Here is an 18,653-nt window from a genome sequence, read left to right as displayed (position 1 = left end):
CTACATATAGAGAAAGCGTTGCACTATGGAAAATATGCGATTGGAGTCTTCCTTGACTTATCTGGAGCCTTTAACAATGTATCTACGGAAGCTTTGATAGCGAGCCTGGATTGAACTGGTGTGAAACCTGCTGTGTAACACTAGATCGGCAAGCTATTAAAATGTCAGATAGTGATCGCCGAATGGGGGTCCGTTACAATCTCGAAATGGCAAGGGAATAGTGCTTTCCCTTCTTCTATGGAACCTAGTGATAAACCATATTCTCATAAACCTTTGGCATAGCGGACCGAAACTGATGGCTTATGCTGAGGACTAGGCTGTTATTATCTCAGATAGGTATCCACAAACGATGAGTGAATAACTCAAAAGGACGCTTAGAAAGATCTACAGGTGGACGGAAATGGTCGGACTGGAACTAAGCCGGACAAGACGGACTTCGTACTCTTTACAAGGAAGTACAAGATTTCTAACTGGTCACATCCGAGGTTGGAAGGAGTTGAGTTGGCGCCTAAAACGTCGACTAAATATCTAGGCATTGTTGTGGATAGCAAATTGTCGTGGAAATTAAATGTGGATGAGAGAGCAAAGAAAGAGTCTAATGCCCTAAACGCATTCGCAGAAGAATGCTCAGTAAGACTGGGGGCTTATTTGCTCGACTCACGCATTGGATATATGTACATAGCGCTCATTAGACCAATAATGCTCTAAGGCACATATTCGCTTACCCATCACTCATTTCTGTGAAAACAAAACTAAATGAAGAACTAGCTCTGGAAACGCAGTCGATATGGAAACATTCAGCCTCGTACACCTCTGCCAAAATTATGCTTAGCACTTTGAATACCATAACTTTTTATTTATTTTATTTTTATTTTATTACTGTCTAGGAAAGACTGCAAAATATTGATTGGAGTATTGGCGGGACACTGTGTAACCCCACATCCCACAGCCAAAATGTGTTTACTCCAGAGCGCTGCGTGTAACACATGTAACGAAGCGAATGCTAGGTGTACTTTGGAACACCTACTTTGCCACTGCTCTGCACTTTGCAAGACTCGACAAAAGTGCAAAAAGAAATTGAGGGAAGCGAATTTATAAAACATTTCGCTCGAATGAAGAGGTTATCGCTGAAACTGAGGTCTATTTTGAGGCAAGAGATATATTAAATCATTCTACAAAAGTGGTATTGAAGTGTTAGAGCGGCGCTGGAAGGATTGCGTTGTTCTTGATGGAAATTACATTGATGAATAAAGCTAATTTTTACCAAAAAAAAACGTGTTTTCTTGGTTAGACCCGAGACCTTTCAGCCCATGGGCAACTTTTAATTTTTTCTCCTTATCCACTCCTCTCGGGAGCATAGGGCCTCGACAAGACTCAGTCTTGCGTTGGTTTCGTTAATGTTTTTTGATTTCTGACAGGATAGGTGATTAGTCTACCGCTATCTTGGACAAATAATAGTATGTATTTGTACCAACTTTTATTGAAATATATTAAGTTTTGCTCGAGCTATCGTGCGAACGGGCGGACGTACGGATGGACAGATATGGCTAAATCGGCTCCTTACATCATTCTGCGTATTTTGATTGGTCCATATCCATTTCGATTCCTTTATGCTGTTACATACAACCGTTATGTGACCATAATTACAATGCCCTTGGACACAAAACATATCCGCTGCTCTAGTAACAACACCTTGTATGAACTTGCCTTGTCACATTTGTTATCGCAGCGCTTGTTATTGCTGCTTTCGGTCTCATATGTTTCTAACGAGACGTCTTATCAGTCAGTGCATTTTATCTTAATTAAAAATTAAAAACGTATTATATTGTTATACTAAGTATATGTATGTATGTATGTTTGTAGTGTGTCACTATGAGTTTCTAGCAAGAGAAACCGGTAAAATGTGTGTTTTAAATTCAAAAAACTATACTTGTGGTCAGCTTCAATGTCTGATGATACATTTTATCGTTTGTTGAAACCAATTTGGGACAAACAATTTTTGCAATATTTTAAATATTTTAATTAACTGTTAGATATCATTGAGTATTCGGATACTGATGTATCCGTTATTTGAAACGCACGAGTTTTATATGTTGCTCTGGTATTTAGTGCGTTGATAAGCAAAAATAATTTAACCTCGAACACATTCTTGAGTTGGTACTTCAGTGTGATTGTAGTTAAAACAAAAAATGAGGTTCGATTAATTGCTTTTTAAGCATCAAATTATAATAGAGCCCACAATGAAAGTTTCAAGCATAATTTTAATAAGACAAAAAAAATCTGTCATTAAAGCTGTTTTTTTATAATTTTTCTCGGCACTTTCATGTTATATTTCTAAATTTTTTCATATTATCGAAAGCTTCTTCGTTCACTTCATACTTCAGACGACTGAATGTAACGACGCCGGAGTCAAAAAACAAAATAATAAAAAAAAAAATATTTAAAAAAATATAAAAAAAAATAAAAAAATAGCCGGTGGCCAACACGACTTCAGCTGATCTGCTAATCTAAATTCAAATCTAATCTAAATTCAAATTCTTAATTTTTAAACCATTAGAGGTACGTGCGGAGACTTGAAATTGACTCAGGCTAAAAGGCCCATTGTATTCAAAGGAAAGTATTCTGGAAAGTCCTACCCTTTTTTAAACAAAGAGGCAAGGAGAAAAATAACAGAAATAGAGACTGAGAGAAAGGAGCTGTGAGAATTTTCCAGATTCTTTGGCAAATCTGAAAATATCCTCCAGTTTGAGAGAACGAATATAACTCATATCCATGGCATCGGAACCCAAAATTCGTAGCCTTGCTCTAGCAAAGACAGGACACTCACAGAGAAAATGCTCAGTGCTATCCGCCTCCTCATGAATTCGTGGAATCGGAGTTGAATATCTACAAAACATCGATTTATCGAATTTCGACTCATAATTTGGGCTTACGAAAGGTCTGTGCACGTTTCATTCCGTACAAGTTAAGTGAGGACCAAAAATTGCTCAGAATTCAGCATTCGAAAGACCTCCTTAAAGAGGCGAGAAAAGACGGGAACTTGCTTTACAACATTATAACTAGCGATGAAACGTGGTGTTTCCAACATGAACCTGAAACTAAGAGTCAAAATGCCGAATGGAAGGCCCCAGACGAGCCACCACACAAAAAATCGCGTTTGCAGAAGTCAAAAATCAAGTCGATGCTCATTTGTTTTTACGATTCCAAGGGAATCGTCCCCAAGGAGTTCGTGCCAACGGGCCAAACCGTCAATGCAATTTTCCTACTTCGCATTTTGAACCGTTTGTTGCATGGCATTCGTCGATTTCGTCCTGAATACCGCGAAGGAGGAAGCTGGCGCTTATTGCTTGATAATGCACCATCTCATCGATCCACTCTTATGACTGATTTTTTGACTAGAAATCGCATTTCAACCATCAATCCCTCACTGTATTCACCTGATATGGCTCCCTGTGGCTTCCACCCATTCGGAAAATTGCACTTGGCCATGAAAGGAAAACGCTTTGCGTCCGTAGAGGCCATCCAAAAGGCTTGTACCGACATCCTGAAGGACATTCCGGTCAATGACCTGAAACACTCTTTCGAAAAGCTTTTAGATCGCGCAAAACAGTGTATCGAGGCCAGAGGGGACTATTTTGAATAAATAAACTCGAAGTTATCAGAATAAAGCTCCAGTCGTTTCTATTTTAGCTCAGTCTTGTTTAATTTGGACTTCACCTTGTACGTTTGTGAAAGTGGTGGTAGTTTGTATGCGTGTATGCACGTTGGGCTTTCTGAACGGAAATTAGAATGATATTTCCTCATCAATGATTTAACTGAAGAGATTAAATATATGTATGAATGCAGTTCAAAAGCAGTATGAATTATTTTATATAGAAAATAAATGTCTAAATACCAGGTATTAGAAAAACCTATACCTATTTTAAATCAATTCTAATTAAACGAAATACAGAAAATAAAATAAGGGTATCGAACAAAGAAACATGTGTAAAGGACTTGAACCTGAGTCAAATACGGAACCAAAATTGCGTTGATGATTTGTCTTTCATATTTGTGCTAATGATTAATTCTAAATCGCTCATTTATTCAATTCGGTGTGAGCATGTGTTGAATCTGAATTCTCTCACGGTGAAAAGATTTTTAGAGGTGTACTACCTAGCAGACCATTATTCGGCTCTGAGCGAATTTAACAGATATGTCGACGTCATTCGTTTTGTATTTCACTAAGCTAAAACTAAATTTTGTGAGTGACGTAGAATACGAAGTTCCTCTCATAAAAATTTTTGAAGTGAAATTTCTTAGCCGACGATGGACGAGCGAGAATGGAGAATAAAATTTCAAGGCAATGCAACGTTTTGGGCATTTTCGTTCAGCGAGAGAGAAAAAAGTTATAACGTGGAGGAAAAGGAGAGAGAGAGCTATGCCTTATCTTAGATACACTTTACGCTATTTTTCCTGAGTTTTTCCTTGTGGTTGCTAATTTCTAGTGATAAATAACACTGCCTACTTTTTGGCGCTTGTTTGTTGGTGCAAACTTGTAGGAAATATATTTTTGGTGCTTACTTTTTGGCGTTATATTTCCTTGGTGCCTACTGTTTCGGGCTTTTTTTGTCCCATGCTTTTTGGTTTTTTTTATGCCTACTTTTTGGCGCTTATTTCCGTTTCCTAGCTAATGCTTGTGCGTACTATAAAGTGCTATCTATTCTGGCGTCGGATTTATTGGTATTGCCTTGCAGTAATTTGTGCCGTGGCTGCGGTCCTGGAATCGCTTCGTTTGTGCGGGTGATAAATTCTCGGAGTAGTGCGCGTTGTTGCCACGGTTTGTGTCTGGCGTTTACCTACACCGGTCGACCCTTCTCCGTTTTTTGTGAATTTTGTCTATTTGTATTCTCTGCAAATATTGTGAATTTACCATATTTAGATATATATTCTTTCCCTCTCTCTCTCTTTCTCTCTCTCTCATTCTCTCTCGGGTCTCTCCCTCTTTCTTTATCTGCCTTGAAAGTTTACTTCTGTTATGTGTACTACGCTACACGCACTTTTTTTCACCATACCTAATGAGCAACCCTGGTATTTATCTTCCTTGGAATTCTCTGTTGAAACTCTTTACTAGTGTGATAAAAACAGTAAAAATTTGAAATCCCCTACTAGTGTGGTATGTAAAATTCTGAAATCACTTACAAGCGAATCTTCAATTTAGTAATCGAGAAAAACTCATTTAATGTTATTTCATCAATTGGTCGTCAGGTGGTTGTCAAAAACGCGAAAAAGAAAGTAGCGGCTTTGGAAGACGTCACTTTAGTATTCTGTAACCGTGCGCGAGAAATCGGTTGCTTTCAATTGCCATTTCACATTTTGTAGCATCTTCCATTGTGCCAACTTCGTGTGATGCAGTTTTGTCGCTCTCTTACGAAAAATTAAAGATTGCAAGCCAGATTTTCTGGCAGGTGAAGACGACTAGTTATATTTCTAAACCACCTGGAAGCATTTCGCTTAATGCGAATCCATATGTTAATTCGCCTCGATTTCGCCCGGGCGTCTTTGTAAATATTTTCATTTTGTCAGGATAATAAAGATTAATTAACCCTAAGCTCAGTGCTAATAAACAAAAGGGATATGAGTAATATTTACATCCAAGAACCACCCACTTCAGGAAAGGTAAACATTACTTTCTTAATATCCCGTACAAGTATACGATAATATTTCTATTGTAGGTGCTGCTAAAGACTACTGTGGGTGACATAGATATAGAGCTATGGTCTCGTGAATGTCCCAAAGCTTGTCGCAACTTTATACAGCTCTGTATGGAAGGCTACTATAATGGCACAATCTTTCATAGAGTCGTTAAAGGTTTCATCGTGCAAGGTGGCGATCCAAACGGTGACGGTACTGGTGGAGAATCTATCTACGGGCATACATTTAAAGATGAATTCCATTCTCGCTTACGCTATGCCCGACGAGGTTTGGTCGGTATGGCGAACGCCGACAAGGATGATAATGGTTCGCAATTTTTCTTCACCATGGCCGCTACACCGGAACTGCAAAATAAAAATACGTTATTCGGCAAAGTGACCGGTGACACTGTATACAACATGCTGAAGTTAGAAGAAGGTTTAGTGGATCACAATGAACGCCCTATGTATCCGCAGAAAATATTGCGTGCGGAAATATTAAATAATCCATTTAATGATATACTTCCTCGCAAATTGGCGAAAGAGGATAAAAAGGAAAAGACAAAAAAGCGCGAGAAGGGTGTCAAGTAAATAAAAAGAGAATCCAGAATGCGTTTACTTATTATATTCAACATTTGCTTTACAGGAACTTTGGGCTACTCTCTTTTGGTGAGGAGGCTGAGGAAGATGAAGAAGAAACCAAACAGTTTGTGCAGAAAAATTCTGGTAAAGCGAAATCATTGCATGACGTTGTAGATGATCCCAAACTGAGCAAGGACGTCTTGCACATCGAAAATACAAATATAAGTTCCGAAGATGAAGAAGCATTGGAAGAAGAGCGTCAATTAGTACGTATTAAAAAAGAGCCGGTGGATGATGACGATGTAGAAGAGCGTAAGCAGCGCATAAAAGATAAATTACAACCAAAATTGAATGAAGCTAAAAAAGTACCTAAAATTGAGTCCACGCGTATAAAACTTGAAATATCGGACTCTGATGAGGATGTACTATTGACTCAAGAACAGGAGCGTAAAATTAAAAGCGAGAAGAAAAAGTAAGTGCACTCGCAAATTGCGGTGGATGAGTTTTAATTTTATGAATTTCGTTTTTGCGTTTAGAAATGAAATCCAACAAGAAATAATCAACCTCAAAAAGGAGTATCAAAAAGAAAAGCGAGAACGTGAAAAAATTAGTGAGAAAAAACCCGAGAACAGTAGTGTTGTTGAGTTACGTGCCAATGCGGATGACAACGAATTCATAAAGAATTTTATCGAGGAGAAAGAAAAATATAGCGGTTTAAAGTCGAAAATCCCCAAAAAAGGTGCTAGTCGAGAGGATTTCACTTTAAGTTTGCTTTCGAAATTCCGCAATAAATTGGAGACGCTAAAACAAAAGCAGTCTGAGTCGAAAGATAGTAAGGAGTCTCTGGATGATAGCGTTGTAGAGAAAGAGATACATGGAGATGATTGGTTGGCGCATACATTGAAATTTGAGGAAACGGTAGCCGTATTAGCCAAAGATGCATCAACAAAGGGTGATGATTGGTATGATGCATACGATCCTAGAAATCCAATAAATAAACGAAAAAGGGGAGAGGGTAGCCAAAGTGAAAAAAGCTTCAAACAACGAAAATAAATTCTTATACGACCCAATCATTGTTAGGCCTAATTTATATGGATTTCATGTGCAGCATAGTGTGTGCGGCTTTTGTTTTTTGTATGTTGTCTATCTATGTTTACATGGGCATTTTGTTTATGAATTTCTTTACGAACTCTTAAGCATTTTGAGCGAATCATGGTATTTTCATGTGCTTCGCTGAGTCTCACAGTGTTTTCTGAGCAGCAATGATCCAAAATTTTATTGTACCAAATATAGACGCAATGTTGGAATGTTTCAGAAAATTTTTTAATCCTTATCTTAGTCTTAATTTTATCGAAAATATAAAAACTAAAAAAAAAACAAATTTGATTTTCGGGTTCATTGTTTTTGAAGTTTCTTAATATCTTAAAAATATTGTGTGAAAATGTGAAGCGAATCCGACAAATACTTTTCGAGTTATTCAACAATTAACAAAGGGTGCTCGGGCGCTCCGGAGCTAGCTTTAAATGCGTTTTTCTCAAAACTATGTTTTTTAAACTGGTGATCACTGTAACTTAAAAGCCGCTTGAGAGATTTCCATAAAAAAACAAGTCGTGCCCGATCTAAGTTTTTTTTTTTCAAAAATTTCGATTTTTTTAACAATTAATTGTCGGTTTTTTTCTCTAAAATCTGAAAAATATTTTCTAAGGCCGCCATATTGTTAATTTTGAAAATCGATCAGGCACAATATTATCTATTAATAAAACTAATTTCTCTTGTCCGAATGAGTTTAGATGAACCTCCAAGGACTTGTGATGATCACCGCAAGGGACTTCTGGAGAAACAAAAAGCAAAACCCAGGAAAGTATAGGTACATGATTCGCTAATAGAAAAAGAAGAACGATACCATGCGAAGATATTAAATCGTCTTGAATTGCCGGATTCTAGAATTGATAAACGAAATTGTACGTATGGACGTGGCGGCTTATAACTGCATTCTCGAATTGGTGGCGCCTGCAATTGTTACAAAAATACATTAATGCGAGTAGCGATTTCACCAAACGAGAGATTATCCGCTATGTTAAGATTCCTTGCCTCAGGACAAAGCTAGGACAACTGGAAGTTCTTGACAAATACTTCACCCCAGTCCCTCGGCTTAATAGTAGTAGAAACATGCTCAGCAATTCCTTCTGCACTAAAGTCATTTAGTCTGCCCCATGGTCTGTTCTTTTCTCGATTTTCTTCATCTTTTGTTTGTCATAATACTAGCTCGTTTTGAGGCACTCAACTAACTGCACTATTAATTTCTGGCTCAAGCTCATTTTTTTCCGCCGAAGTGCACATTTTAAGCATGAAAATCAAAATTTGATATGTTAGCAATATTATAAATTTGTATGCTAATTTTTTGGGCTGAATTTAATATAAGAAGTTTAAAAACAAATGCACCTCAACCAATTTGAAAAAGTATTTATGTCTATATTTTCGAATAGCAAGAAAGTTAAACAAATTTTAATGTAACGTGCCTAAACTTTGTGCCACTACTGTATATTTCCATGGTGAAAAGGTTCTTAGATGTGCCAGGCGAATTGAGTACCTTAGGTGGCGCCATTAAAAACCAGTTACTATATTTTCCGCAATTTTGACAAGTCTGACCCAATACCTAAGGTACGCAATTCGCCTTGGTATTCTATCATCCTTGGTGAATACATGCGAAATGATCGAGCGGAATTCGACTACCGAATCTCTCTTATTTATGGAGATAGATTTCAAGATTTGCTTGCTAGCTATTGTGAAAATAAAGTGAGTTGGACTTTGACTCCACGTCACTTGGGAGAGATTAATAAAATAAAAACACAATGCATAACAAAAAGTGTAATGGGTATATGATTAGGTGAATACAAAAAAACAACGCTTTTAGCGAATTGTAAAAAGTTATGTGTTTTAAATTAAAATTAGGAATTTGGAAAAACAAGAAACAAACAATGTGGACATTGTTATATTTGAGTTAACGCAAGGGTTATAGGTACAAGAGCTAATTGTAACTATATGTGAGTGTGTGGGAAATCGAAAATACTTAAAGATTAGTTAGCTACGGTTTTTACGCTATCACAATTTAAAATCGCGCACTTCATTTAAATAAAACTATTAATTTTAATTAAAGAATAATTCACTTCAAATAACGCACTTTAATTAGGCACCCTAAAATTAGGTACTTTCGCACATTGGTATTCACCGTATTTGTAAACAAGCCGCTAATATGGCAAGAGCATTGGATGTGTTGATTTTTTTCGCATATCACTAACACAAGCTAAATTTAATTAAGCACATCCTAAGTGACGTCAGATCGTCTGCCGATTCTATCAACGACCAGAGGCGAATAACGAACTGCTGCATAGAACACCCCTAAAAATATTTTCCCCACGGCATCATCCTTGGTATATTCGACGTAAAGAAGAGATAACGCTAAAGCCAACTCTGACGCAAACAAAAAGTGATAAAATGCAGTGCAAAACGAATGTGGAAAATATATTATGACGAAAAAACAAAAACATATATATGTATATGTATGTATTTGATAACAACTGCTAATAACGGCAACCACACAGAGCGCAATGGTCCAAAGTCCAATTGTCAAGTAAATATGTATTAAACTTTCAATAACATTGTACATATTTTGCACAATGTTCAATAATAAAGCAAGAAGAAAGTCATATTTATTCGCATTTCCAACGTAGCAGAGTGAAGAACAAGTTGTCTGGCAAAAACTGTGCATACTTGTATTTAGATATCACTAAGTAACATTTTATAATTATTGTAACTATTGTGCAACCAAATATGGCTTTTTTAAATAAGGTAAGAAAGAAAATGTGACTCGGGTTTAGTATAATGCCGCATGAGCAATTTTACGCAAAATGTAATGAATTATTTATTGAAAGTAAAATATAATATGGAAAACTATAGTGAAGATGCTGAAAGCATTTTAAAGGTAAATAATTGCAAAACAATTATTTCCACAGTGTTGGAAGGTACAGAGTAAAGGTTGTTCGGGTATCACTTCCTAACATGTTCACAAAATTATTATTTATTAATAATTATTATTTATTAACAAATTAACTGAATTAATTACGTTAATGTTGAAAAAGAGTATTAGCTGCCAAGGCTATCAGCTCTACAAAAATATTTAAAAACACTAAGACTATGTTAGAATAAAATGAATATGTTTGTACTTATAAACCTACATATATACCAAATACTGAATGCGGAAAATGTATACTTTATTTAAATTCAGGCTCGGATATGCTTTATAAAGTTGTTGATATCGATTATATTGTCGGATGAAGGGTTTTTCAACAATTCAATCCAGTTCTTCCTCCGATAATGATTTCTGACGTCTACCAAAACAGGGCAATCTTGGAATATATGGTTTAAAGAGAGAGAGAGCTGGAGGTGGTTCCCCGGTCAGAATATATTGGTGTGTGTCAATAGTATGGCGGGAGAAATGTTTTGTTTGTGTTTTCCATACGCCGGTGGGTTATTGTGAAGATATATGCTCTCGGTTTACGATAGTGTTGTTGTTGTTGTTGAAGTGACAGTCCTTGGCCGGGTATAAATCCGGGTCGTTCCGGTAACGTAGAAGCGACTGTCGTGGGAACGCGTAGTGGTGGTCGGTGTAGTCATTTAGTCATTAGCCATTTTAGTTTCGTTCTGGTGTTGAGATAACGTCTAATTGCTGATAGCATATCTCTCTTTTCACATGTGGGATCTTTTGTTATCGATGCTGAGGAGGCTTGTTTAGCCGCACTTTGCCATCACGTTCCCGTGAATTCCTATGTGGAAAAATCAATATGATTTGCCTAAAATTGCTCATGCGGAATTATACTAAACCCTAAAACAATTGCATATTTAAAAAAATTAATAAATTTGTGTGCAGAAATTTCTATTGTTTTTTAATTTGGACTATTGGCCCATTTGGAAACAATAACCCGAAATCAGTGGGTAATTAATTAAAGCGTAACCTTTTTTCATTGCGCAAAGTGACTCCGTGCGACAAAAATGTATCGGTAGTATACTGAGTTGGATAATCCAAGAAAGTACGCTGGTTGTAAACTTATAAGCCTACAGTTTCTTATAAAATAGAATATCAGTACATTTGCTTAAGTTTGTTTTTTACCTTGTCTTTGGATAGACTGATTATTCAGATCTTCTTCAGCAGATATGTTGTAATGTGCCTCCAAGGTACTTGTGTTTACATTTGCCTTTTAATATGTGTCTGACTCTTTTCTCACTCGAGCATTAGTTGAATTTAATGCTATTTCAAAGGGGTTTTTTGATTTTGAACCCTAGATTCTAATATTATATAATAAGCTGAATAAATTGAAATTGAAAATCAAAAAATTGTTTTAAATACACTCCATTTATTTATACTCACTCCATGATATTAATATGGATATCAAACGAAAGCGAACACCCGCACGACACTAACCACCTTTTCACATGTCCCTCTAAACCCACTCATCTAACACCCCTCTCCCTCTGGTGCCAACCTGTCGAAACAGCATGTTTCCTGGACCTACCTTTAGATGAGCTAAATGAAGACGACCGGTGATATACACTGCACCGGCAGGGCTTGTATTATTGCTACAACAACAACAACACCTATGTAGTACATATGTACATATGTATTTTTCTGATTTTTATTTGCGCCAATTCTGTTCTTTGACCCCGTCTAGTTGATTATAACCGCAAAAACCAGAACAAATTAGACATGCGTCATCATCAGTTAACGCTACAACTTATAAACAATGTATCTGTCAATACCACTCTAAAGTCCATTAAAACTGATTGGTATTGCCAGTAATTCAGGTCGAAGAGGGACAGGTCTCCAAAATTAATTATTTTCAATCAAGTCTTTGTGATTTCTGTTTTTCTAATCCTAAACTCTTTTTAACTCGGTACCGGAACTACAGGCCATTATATCCAAGGAGTAATGTATTAGGAATTTGTTATGCTATTACAGCACTAACATCATTTTTTGGGGACTACTATTGTTAAACTTGCATGTTTTAGGGACTAAAACAAAATTTATTTCAAGGATTTATAACATCGAAGAACTCTTTTTAAAAACTTGAGTTAAAAGCAAAGTGTTATCAGATAGGAACAAATTGTTATTATGAAAGCTTATGTATATCTTTATTTTAAATTCCATAAACAGGCAAAAGTCTGATTAAATAACATTGTGCACGGGATAGAGAATATAGAAATGTTGACATCCGCGAACTAAGCACTTAGCTACTTCCAAGTTTTCATCTTTGATCTCACTACTACTCTGAACTTGAACAGATGAGCACTAGAGCAGGTAGCGTAAAATGCGAGACCAACTGTTTGCTCCGCTCCAAACTACGTTCCGTGACTGCTAGTAGTTCAGAGTAATAATTAAAAAAAAAACACAACTGTATAATTCGAATAGTAGCAAAAAACTTGAAATTGGCTGGAGTGCTACTTGCGAAATTATTCATGTGTACTCCAGCTACGGCAACTACTCTCACTTCTGTGCCACTACTACAACTCCCATAGCTGCTATTTGAGCCGTGTTCGTTTTTGTTTTGTTAGATGCATTTATTATGCGTTTTTGCGGAGCTATACAGAAATTATAATCGGCAAATTAGGTATGTCCGTACACTGTTGGTTGTAGGTATGGCTGAATACAATTTAAAATTACACTTTTTGTAGTTCTCAAATACGCCAAAGTTTTACGTTAAAAAAAATCCATCATGATGAACTAAACTATTGATATCTTGACCATTTTTTTTTTTTTTTTTTGGCGATTTCTTTATTTACATATATGGTACTCGTAAATGTATAATTTGGAATATGGAGCTCTATATCATATTCTACGCAGAGAACGTTGATGTATAATATAATGCTCGTGAGACTTCTCTATACATTAACGTTCTCTGTTCTACGTCAAATCGTATGTATATGTATGTACACTGAAGAGCAAAACTGTAACAAAATGTAATACTTTCTATTTCAACACATTTTTTTTAGACATGTTTTAACAAATCAAATATTTTTTTTGCATAACTTTATTGGCATGTATGTACTCTCTCTCTCAAACCGGTTTGGTGTCAATGCAACAACAACAACACTAGTAGCAAGCAATAATGCAAATAAAGACAAATGTTACAGTTTTGCACTCACTCTTAATTTTCAAATTTTCCGTTATTTTTCTCGTAATTATATATTTGGTGGATTTTTAATTATTATAAACGTGACCGTGAATAAGACAAAATGTTAAATCGGGAAGTACAACGCCAAATAATTGATTTGCTGAAGAAGGGCGAGTCTATAAGAAAAATAGCTAAAAAATTCGAAGTGAGCCACATGGCTGTGCAAAGGCTGCGGAAAAATGTACCAGACGCTGTTCCCAGTAACAAAGGAGGCCGGCCAAGGAAGATAAGCGACCGCGATGCCCGCCATCTGGCAAATTTGGTAACAAGCAGCAAGGCGGTCACTCCCAAAGAAGCACTAAAGATGCTGGATATTGATGCCAGTCAGTGGACAGCCAGGCGCAGCCTGTCAAAACTGGGGCTAAAGGCAGCGGAGAAGAAAACCAAGCCAATGCTGACAAAAAGACATGTGCGGTTGAGGCGGGATTTTGTTGCGGCTCACCAAAGCTGGACAGTTGAAGATTGGGATCAGGTACGTCTTTATAAATGGATTATAAAAGAACTTTTTTCATAAAATTTCAAAACGATTGCAGGTTATTTGGTCTGATGAAACCAAAATCAATCGATTTCAGTCAGATGGTCGGGCCTGGTATTGGGTTAAAGACCCAAATGCAGTCCAGCCACATCACATCAAGCAGACAGTAAAACATGGTGGTGGCTCCATTAAGGTGTGGGGCTGCATTTCCAAAAATGGTGTGGGTCCTTTAGTACGAATAGACGGTATAATGCGGAAAGAGGAATACCTGGCCATATTGCAACAAAATCTGCCGGGTGTATTGGAAAGTATGGGTCTTGCTGCTGAAAAAGTAATTTTTCAGCAAGACAATGACCCTAAGCACACCGCACATGTTGTACGAAATTGGATGCAACGCCAAAAATTTCGTAACTTGAAGTGGCCTCCACAATCACCGGACATGAACCCAATCGAAAATTTATGGAGTCATGTAAAATCGAAGCTTGCCGAATATTCAAGTCCGCCCAGTGGAGTTAATGAGCTGTGGGAGCGAACACGCGATGTATGGGATGCTATTCCGACTGACTTTGTCTTGAGGTATACACGAAGTATGCCCAATCGTATCCACGAGCTGAAAAAATCCAAAGGATATTGGACATCTTATTAATATTTATTTTATTTATTGTAAAAAATAAAAAATGGGTTGAGTGCAAAACTGTAACATTTGTCTTTATTTGCATTATTGCTTGCTACTAGTGTTGTTGTTGTTGCATTGACACCAAACCGGTTTGAGAGAGAGAGTACATACATGCCAATAAAGTTATGCAAAAAAAATATTTGATTTGCTAAAACATGTCTAAAAAAAAATGTGTTGAAATAGAAAGTATTACATTTTGTTACAGTTTTGCTCTTCAGTGTATGTAGAACCGCAAACTAACAATGGAATATTTCTGCTTCAGAAATTTATTTGAATATTTTATTTATTAACTGCATATTGAAAATAAGCTGGATATTTACAGAAATACATCAATGATTAATATTTATTTACTACGAATAAAGATTCTCTTTTGAAACACTAAAATACAGACAGACAACAGATCTCCACATTTTTATTGTTATGGTTTCCTTCGCCTCACGACTTTTAGCAGGTAGGCGATTAATAATGCGTCAACAACAAAGGATTGAAGCTAGCGACACTGGAGAAACCTAAAGAAATGCTTGATTTTTACAAATAATCACTTCTGTTAGGTGTTTGGCCGAGCTCCTCCTCCCTTTGTGGGGTACCGCTTGATGTTGTTCCACAAATGGGGGGACCTGGTTCGAAACCATTGAATCGACAACGAGGAAAGCCATAACAATAAAAATTTAGATTTCTGTACTTTCGTGTTTTAAAAGAGAACCTCTACCGTTACATATGTATGTGTGTTGGTACCGAAAAATTCGGAATTCTGGCAACTGTTTTCCAATAAATGTACCATTTCTTTACATTTTATTTTTAGATAGCTACTACCACCTTGCGTCAATTGGCATCTCGCAGTTATGTCGCCGTTTCTCACGTCACGCCTACTGGTCCTTCCTTCGGCATAACGGAAGACCAAAAACAAATGCAGGAACTTACACGCAAATTTGTGGCGGAAGAAATTATACCGGTAGCGGCGCACCACGACAAGACTGGCGAATATCCGTGGGATGTTTTGAAGAAAGCATGGTCATTGGGTTTGATGAACAATCACATACCAGCCGATATTGGCGGCATGGATCTAGATTGCTATACCAGTTGTCTAATTGCTGAAGAGTTGGCTTACGGTTGCACTGGCATTATGACTGCCTTGGAAGCGAGTGCTTTGGGTGTAAGTGCAAGATTTTATTATGCAACTTGTAAACGAGTGAAGATAGATTCATTAATTTTGAATCTTTTTGTTTTTGCAGCAAACACCCGTTATACTAGCCGGCAATCAGGAGCAAAAAAAGAAATATTTAGGGCGTCTATTGGAAGAACCACTTGTTGCTGCTTATGGTGTCACAGAACCAGGTGCTGGTTCCGATGTTAACGGTATTAGAACGAAGGCTGAACGCAAAGGTGATGAATACATTTTAAATGGTCAAAAAATGTGGATCACTAATGGTGGTGTCGCCAATTGGTACTTCGTGCTGGCGCGTACAAATCCTGATCCAAAAGCGCCTGCTTCAAAGGCATTCACCGGCTTCATTGTCGAACGTGAAACTCCTGGTCTTACGCCCGGTCGTAAAGAACAGAATATGGGGCAACGTGCTTCCGATACACGCGGCATTACATTCGAAGATGTTCGTGTGCCCAAGGAGAATGTTTTGATTGGTGAAGGGGCCGGTTTCAAAATTGCCATGGGTGAGACAAATTGCTGTTAGAAAATTGAACTTCCTTAATAAATATCCATTTACTTATATTTTTTCCAGGTACTTTCGATAAAACGCGTCCGCCTGTTGCTGCTGGTGCAGTCGGTTTAGCGCAACGCTGTTTGGACGAAGCATTGAAATATTCACTCGAGCGTAAAACATTTGGCGTGCCAATCGCATACCACCAAGCCGTGCAATTCATGCTCGCCGACATGGCAATTGGTGTAGAAACATCACGTTTAGCCTACCGTCTATCTGCATGGGAAGTGGATCAGGGACGTCGCAACAGCTATTATGCCTCAATAGCTAAGTGTCATGCGGCGGATATGGCAAACAAAATCGCCAGTGACGCTGTTCAGATTTTCGGCGGAAACGGCTTCAACACCGATTACCCAGTTGAGAAGCTGATGCGCGATGCCAAAATCTACCAAATCTACGAGGGCACATCTCAAATCCAACGTCTAATAATCTCTAGAAATATGTTAGATGAGGCTAAACAATCATCGAAATAAGTTAAGAAATTTATTTATAAGCATAGGTTGATATGTAATTTAAACCATCGATTTAGGAAAGTATTTAAAAAATTTTTAATGAATATTATGAAATTTTTGTACGAACTTTTGCTTGACTGTTACAAGTGACTGTTACATGTGATTTGCATAAAAAATGAAATATGTATACATAAATATTGATAAGTAAACATTTACATATATTTTTGATTTGGATTTTATGGGATGCTAGCATACAAATTACCTACTATAACAATCCATTACAAGCATATTTTCAGCTAAACTTTCGTTCTATAACGGGGGGAAATACCAGACAACGGACGTAGTGAACTGGGCAAGGTCGGAGGCCTGGGTCGACCCAGTGTGCTTTGGTTGTTGTTGTTGTAGCAGTAATACAAGCCCTGCCAGTGTAGTGTATATCACCGGTCGTCTTCGTCTAGCTCATCTAAAGGTAGGCCCGGGAAACATGCTGTTTCGACAGATTGGGAGCAAAGGGAGAGGGGTGTTAGATGAGTGGGTTTAGAGGGGCATGTGAAAAGGTGGTTAACGTCGTGCGGGGTGTCTTCACATGCAGGACATGAGTTTGGTATGTCGGGGTCAATTCTGGATAGGTAGGAGTTTAACCTGCTACAATATCCAGAACGTAGTTGTGTCAGTGTTACGCGAGTCTCACGGGGAAGCTGGAGCTCTTCATCTGCTGTAGGTGGTGGTTGGACTCCGATTACGGCATTCGGTAGTCGGGAGTTTAGGAAGGTGGTGACGGTCTCCCGATGAATGTCGTTTATTGTGTGTCTAAACACTGTCTGGTCCAGTAAATGTCTGTTCGTTTTGCCCTGAATCTTGTCGGCGTAATTGAGGAGGTGTCTCCTGATGTACCTGGGAGGCTGCTCTGGCTCAAGCAGGTGTCTGCAAGGGTGAAACCTGCGGTAGCTCCCTAACAGGAACTGCTTGCTGAGCAGTTTATTGTGCTACATTACAGGGAGCATCTGTGTTTCGTTGTGAAGGTGTTGAAGAGGGGACATCAGGAGGCAACCCGTTGCTGTCCGAATAGCAGTGTTTTGGCAAGTCTGGAGCTTTATCCACTGCGTATCATTAGTTCCAAGCGACCAGAGAGGCGCAGCACAGTTTAGAACCGGCCGGCCAATTTCCTTAAATATCGATGGCAACAACTCTTTGTCTTTGCCCCAAGTGCTACCGGCAAGCGATTTGAGGAGCTTGTTGCGATTTTGGACTTTAGTGGCAATAGCGGTTGTGTGCGCAGAGAAGGAGAGCAAACTGTCGAAAGTTATACCCAAAATTTTGGGATTGTTAGCAGTCGGAATTGGTGTGTCATTGACTTTTACCGCGCGATACAACCCAATATTAGGCACATACCTTTTGACTCGACGTACTGAACAATGTCCATAACCTCCCTCGAAGGAGGGGGGATACAGAATCGTATGGTAGGTAGGCGGAGATGGCAATGGGCTCGGCTTGTATCTCGCCAGTACAGTAAGCAAATTTTATCGCAGCGTCATTTTGAGAGCAGAATTCTATTGAATTTTAATCTTATTAGCGATGGATGAGCGCTTCAGAAAGTATTATATTATTCCCGTCATCCTCCTGTTTCCTAACACGCACAGCCATATTCCTTCGATTTGGGCAATTGGCCAGTACACAGTTACAACAACATCCATTGATAAGGTCTGATTAGTCATTCGCCTAAACCCTCACTCCACTGCAAGGCGCCTGTCTTCGCGAGAGGCATATTTATTTATATGCTCGTGCAAACATATGCAAAAGGTGATATAGAAAAGATAACACAGTTTAAACAAGCTATTTACCTTACCATATACAA

At 37.9% G+C, this 18,653-nt stretch overlaps 2 protein-coding genes across 2 annotated transcripts; both read left to right on the top strand.

The window, feature by feature from the left end:
- Nucleotides 1-5,499: 5,499 nt before the first annotated feature.
- LOC128862119 (spliceosome-associated protein CWC27 homolog) lies at nucleotides 5,500-7,633 on the top strand. The gene is made up of 4 exons (XM_054100567.1): nucleotides 5,500-5,658; nucleotides 5,715-6,259; nucleotides 6,319-6,726; nucleotides 6,791-7,633. The coding sequence occupies exons 1-4, from the start codon at nucleotides 5,617-5,619 to the stop codon at nucleotides 7,305-7,307; spliced, it is 1,512 nt and encodes a 503-aa protein (XP_053956542.1). The 5' UTR covers nucleotides 5,500-5,616; the 3' UTR covers nucleotides 7,308-7,633.
- Nucleotides 7,634-9,934: 2,301 nt separating this feature from the next.
- On the top strand, nucleotides 9,935-17,013 carry LOC128862120 (medium-chain specific acyl-CoA dehydrogenase, mitochondrial). The gene is made up of 4 exons (XM_054100568.1): nucleotides 9,935-10,103; nucleotides 15,434-15,784; nucleotides 15,864-16,299; nucleotides 16,368-17,013. Exons 1-4 carry the CDS (start codon nucleotides 10,086-10,088, stop codon nucleotides 16,817-16,819), a joined length of 1,257 nt encoding a protein of 418 aa, XP_053956543.1. The 5' UTR covers nucleotides 9,935-10,085; the 3' UTR covers nucleotides 16,820-17,013.
- Nucleotides 17,014-18,653: the final 1,640 nt, after the last annotated feature.

Source organism: Anastrepha ludens, chromosome 4 (genome assembly GCF_028408465.1).
Source record: "Anastrepha ludens isolate Willacy chromosome 4, idAnaLude1.1, whole genome shotgun sequence".
Taxonomy (NCBI): domain Eukaryota; kingdom Metazoa; phylum Arthropoda; class Insecta; order Diptera; family Tephritidae; genus Anastrepha; species Anastrepha ludens.
This window is presented reverse-complemented; position numbering and strand designations above follow the sequence as displayed.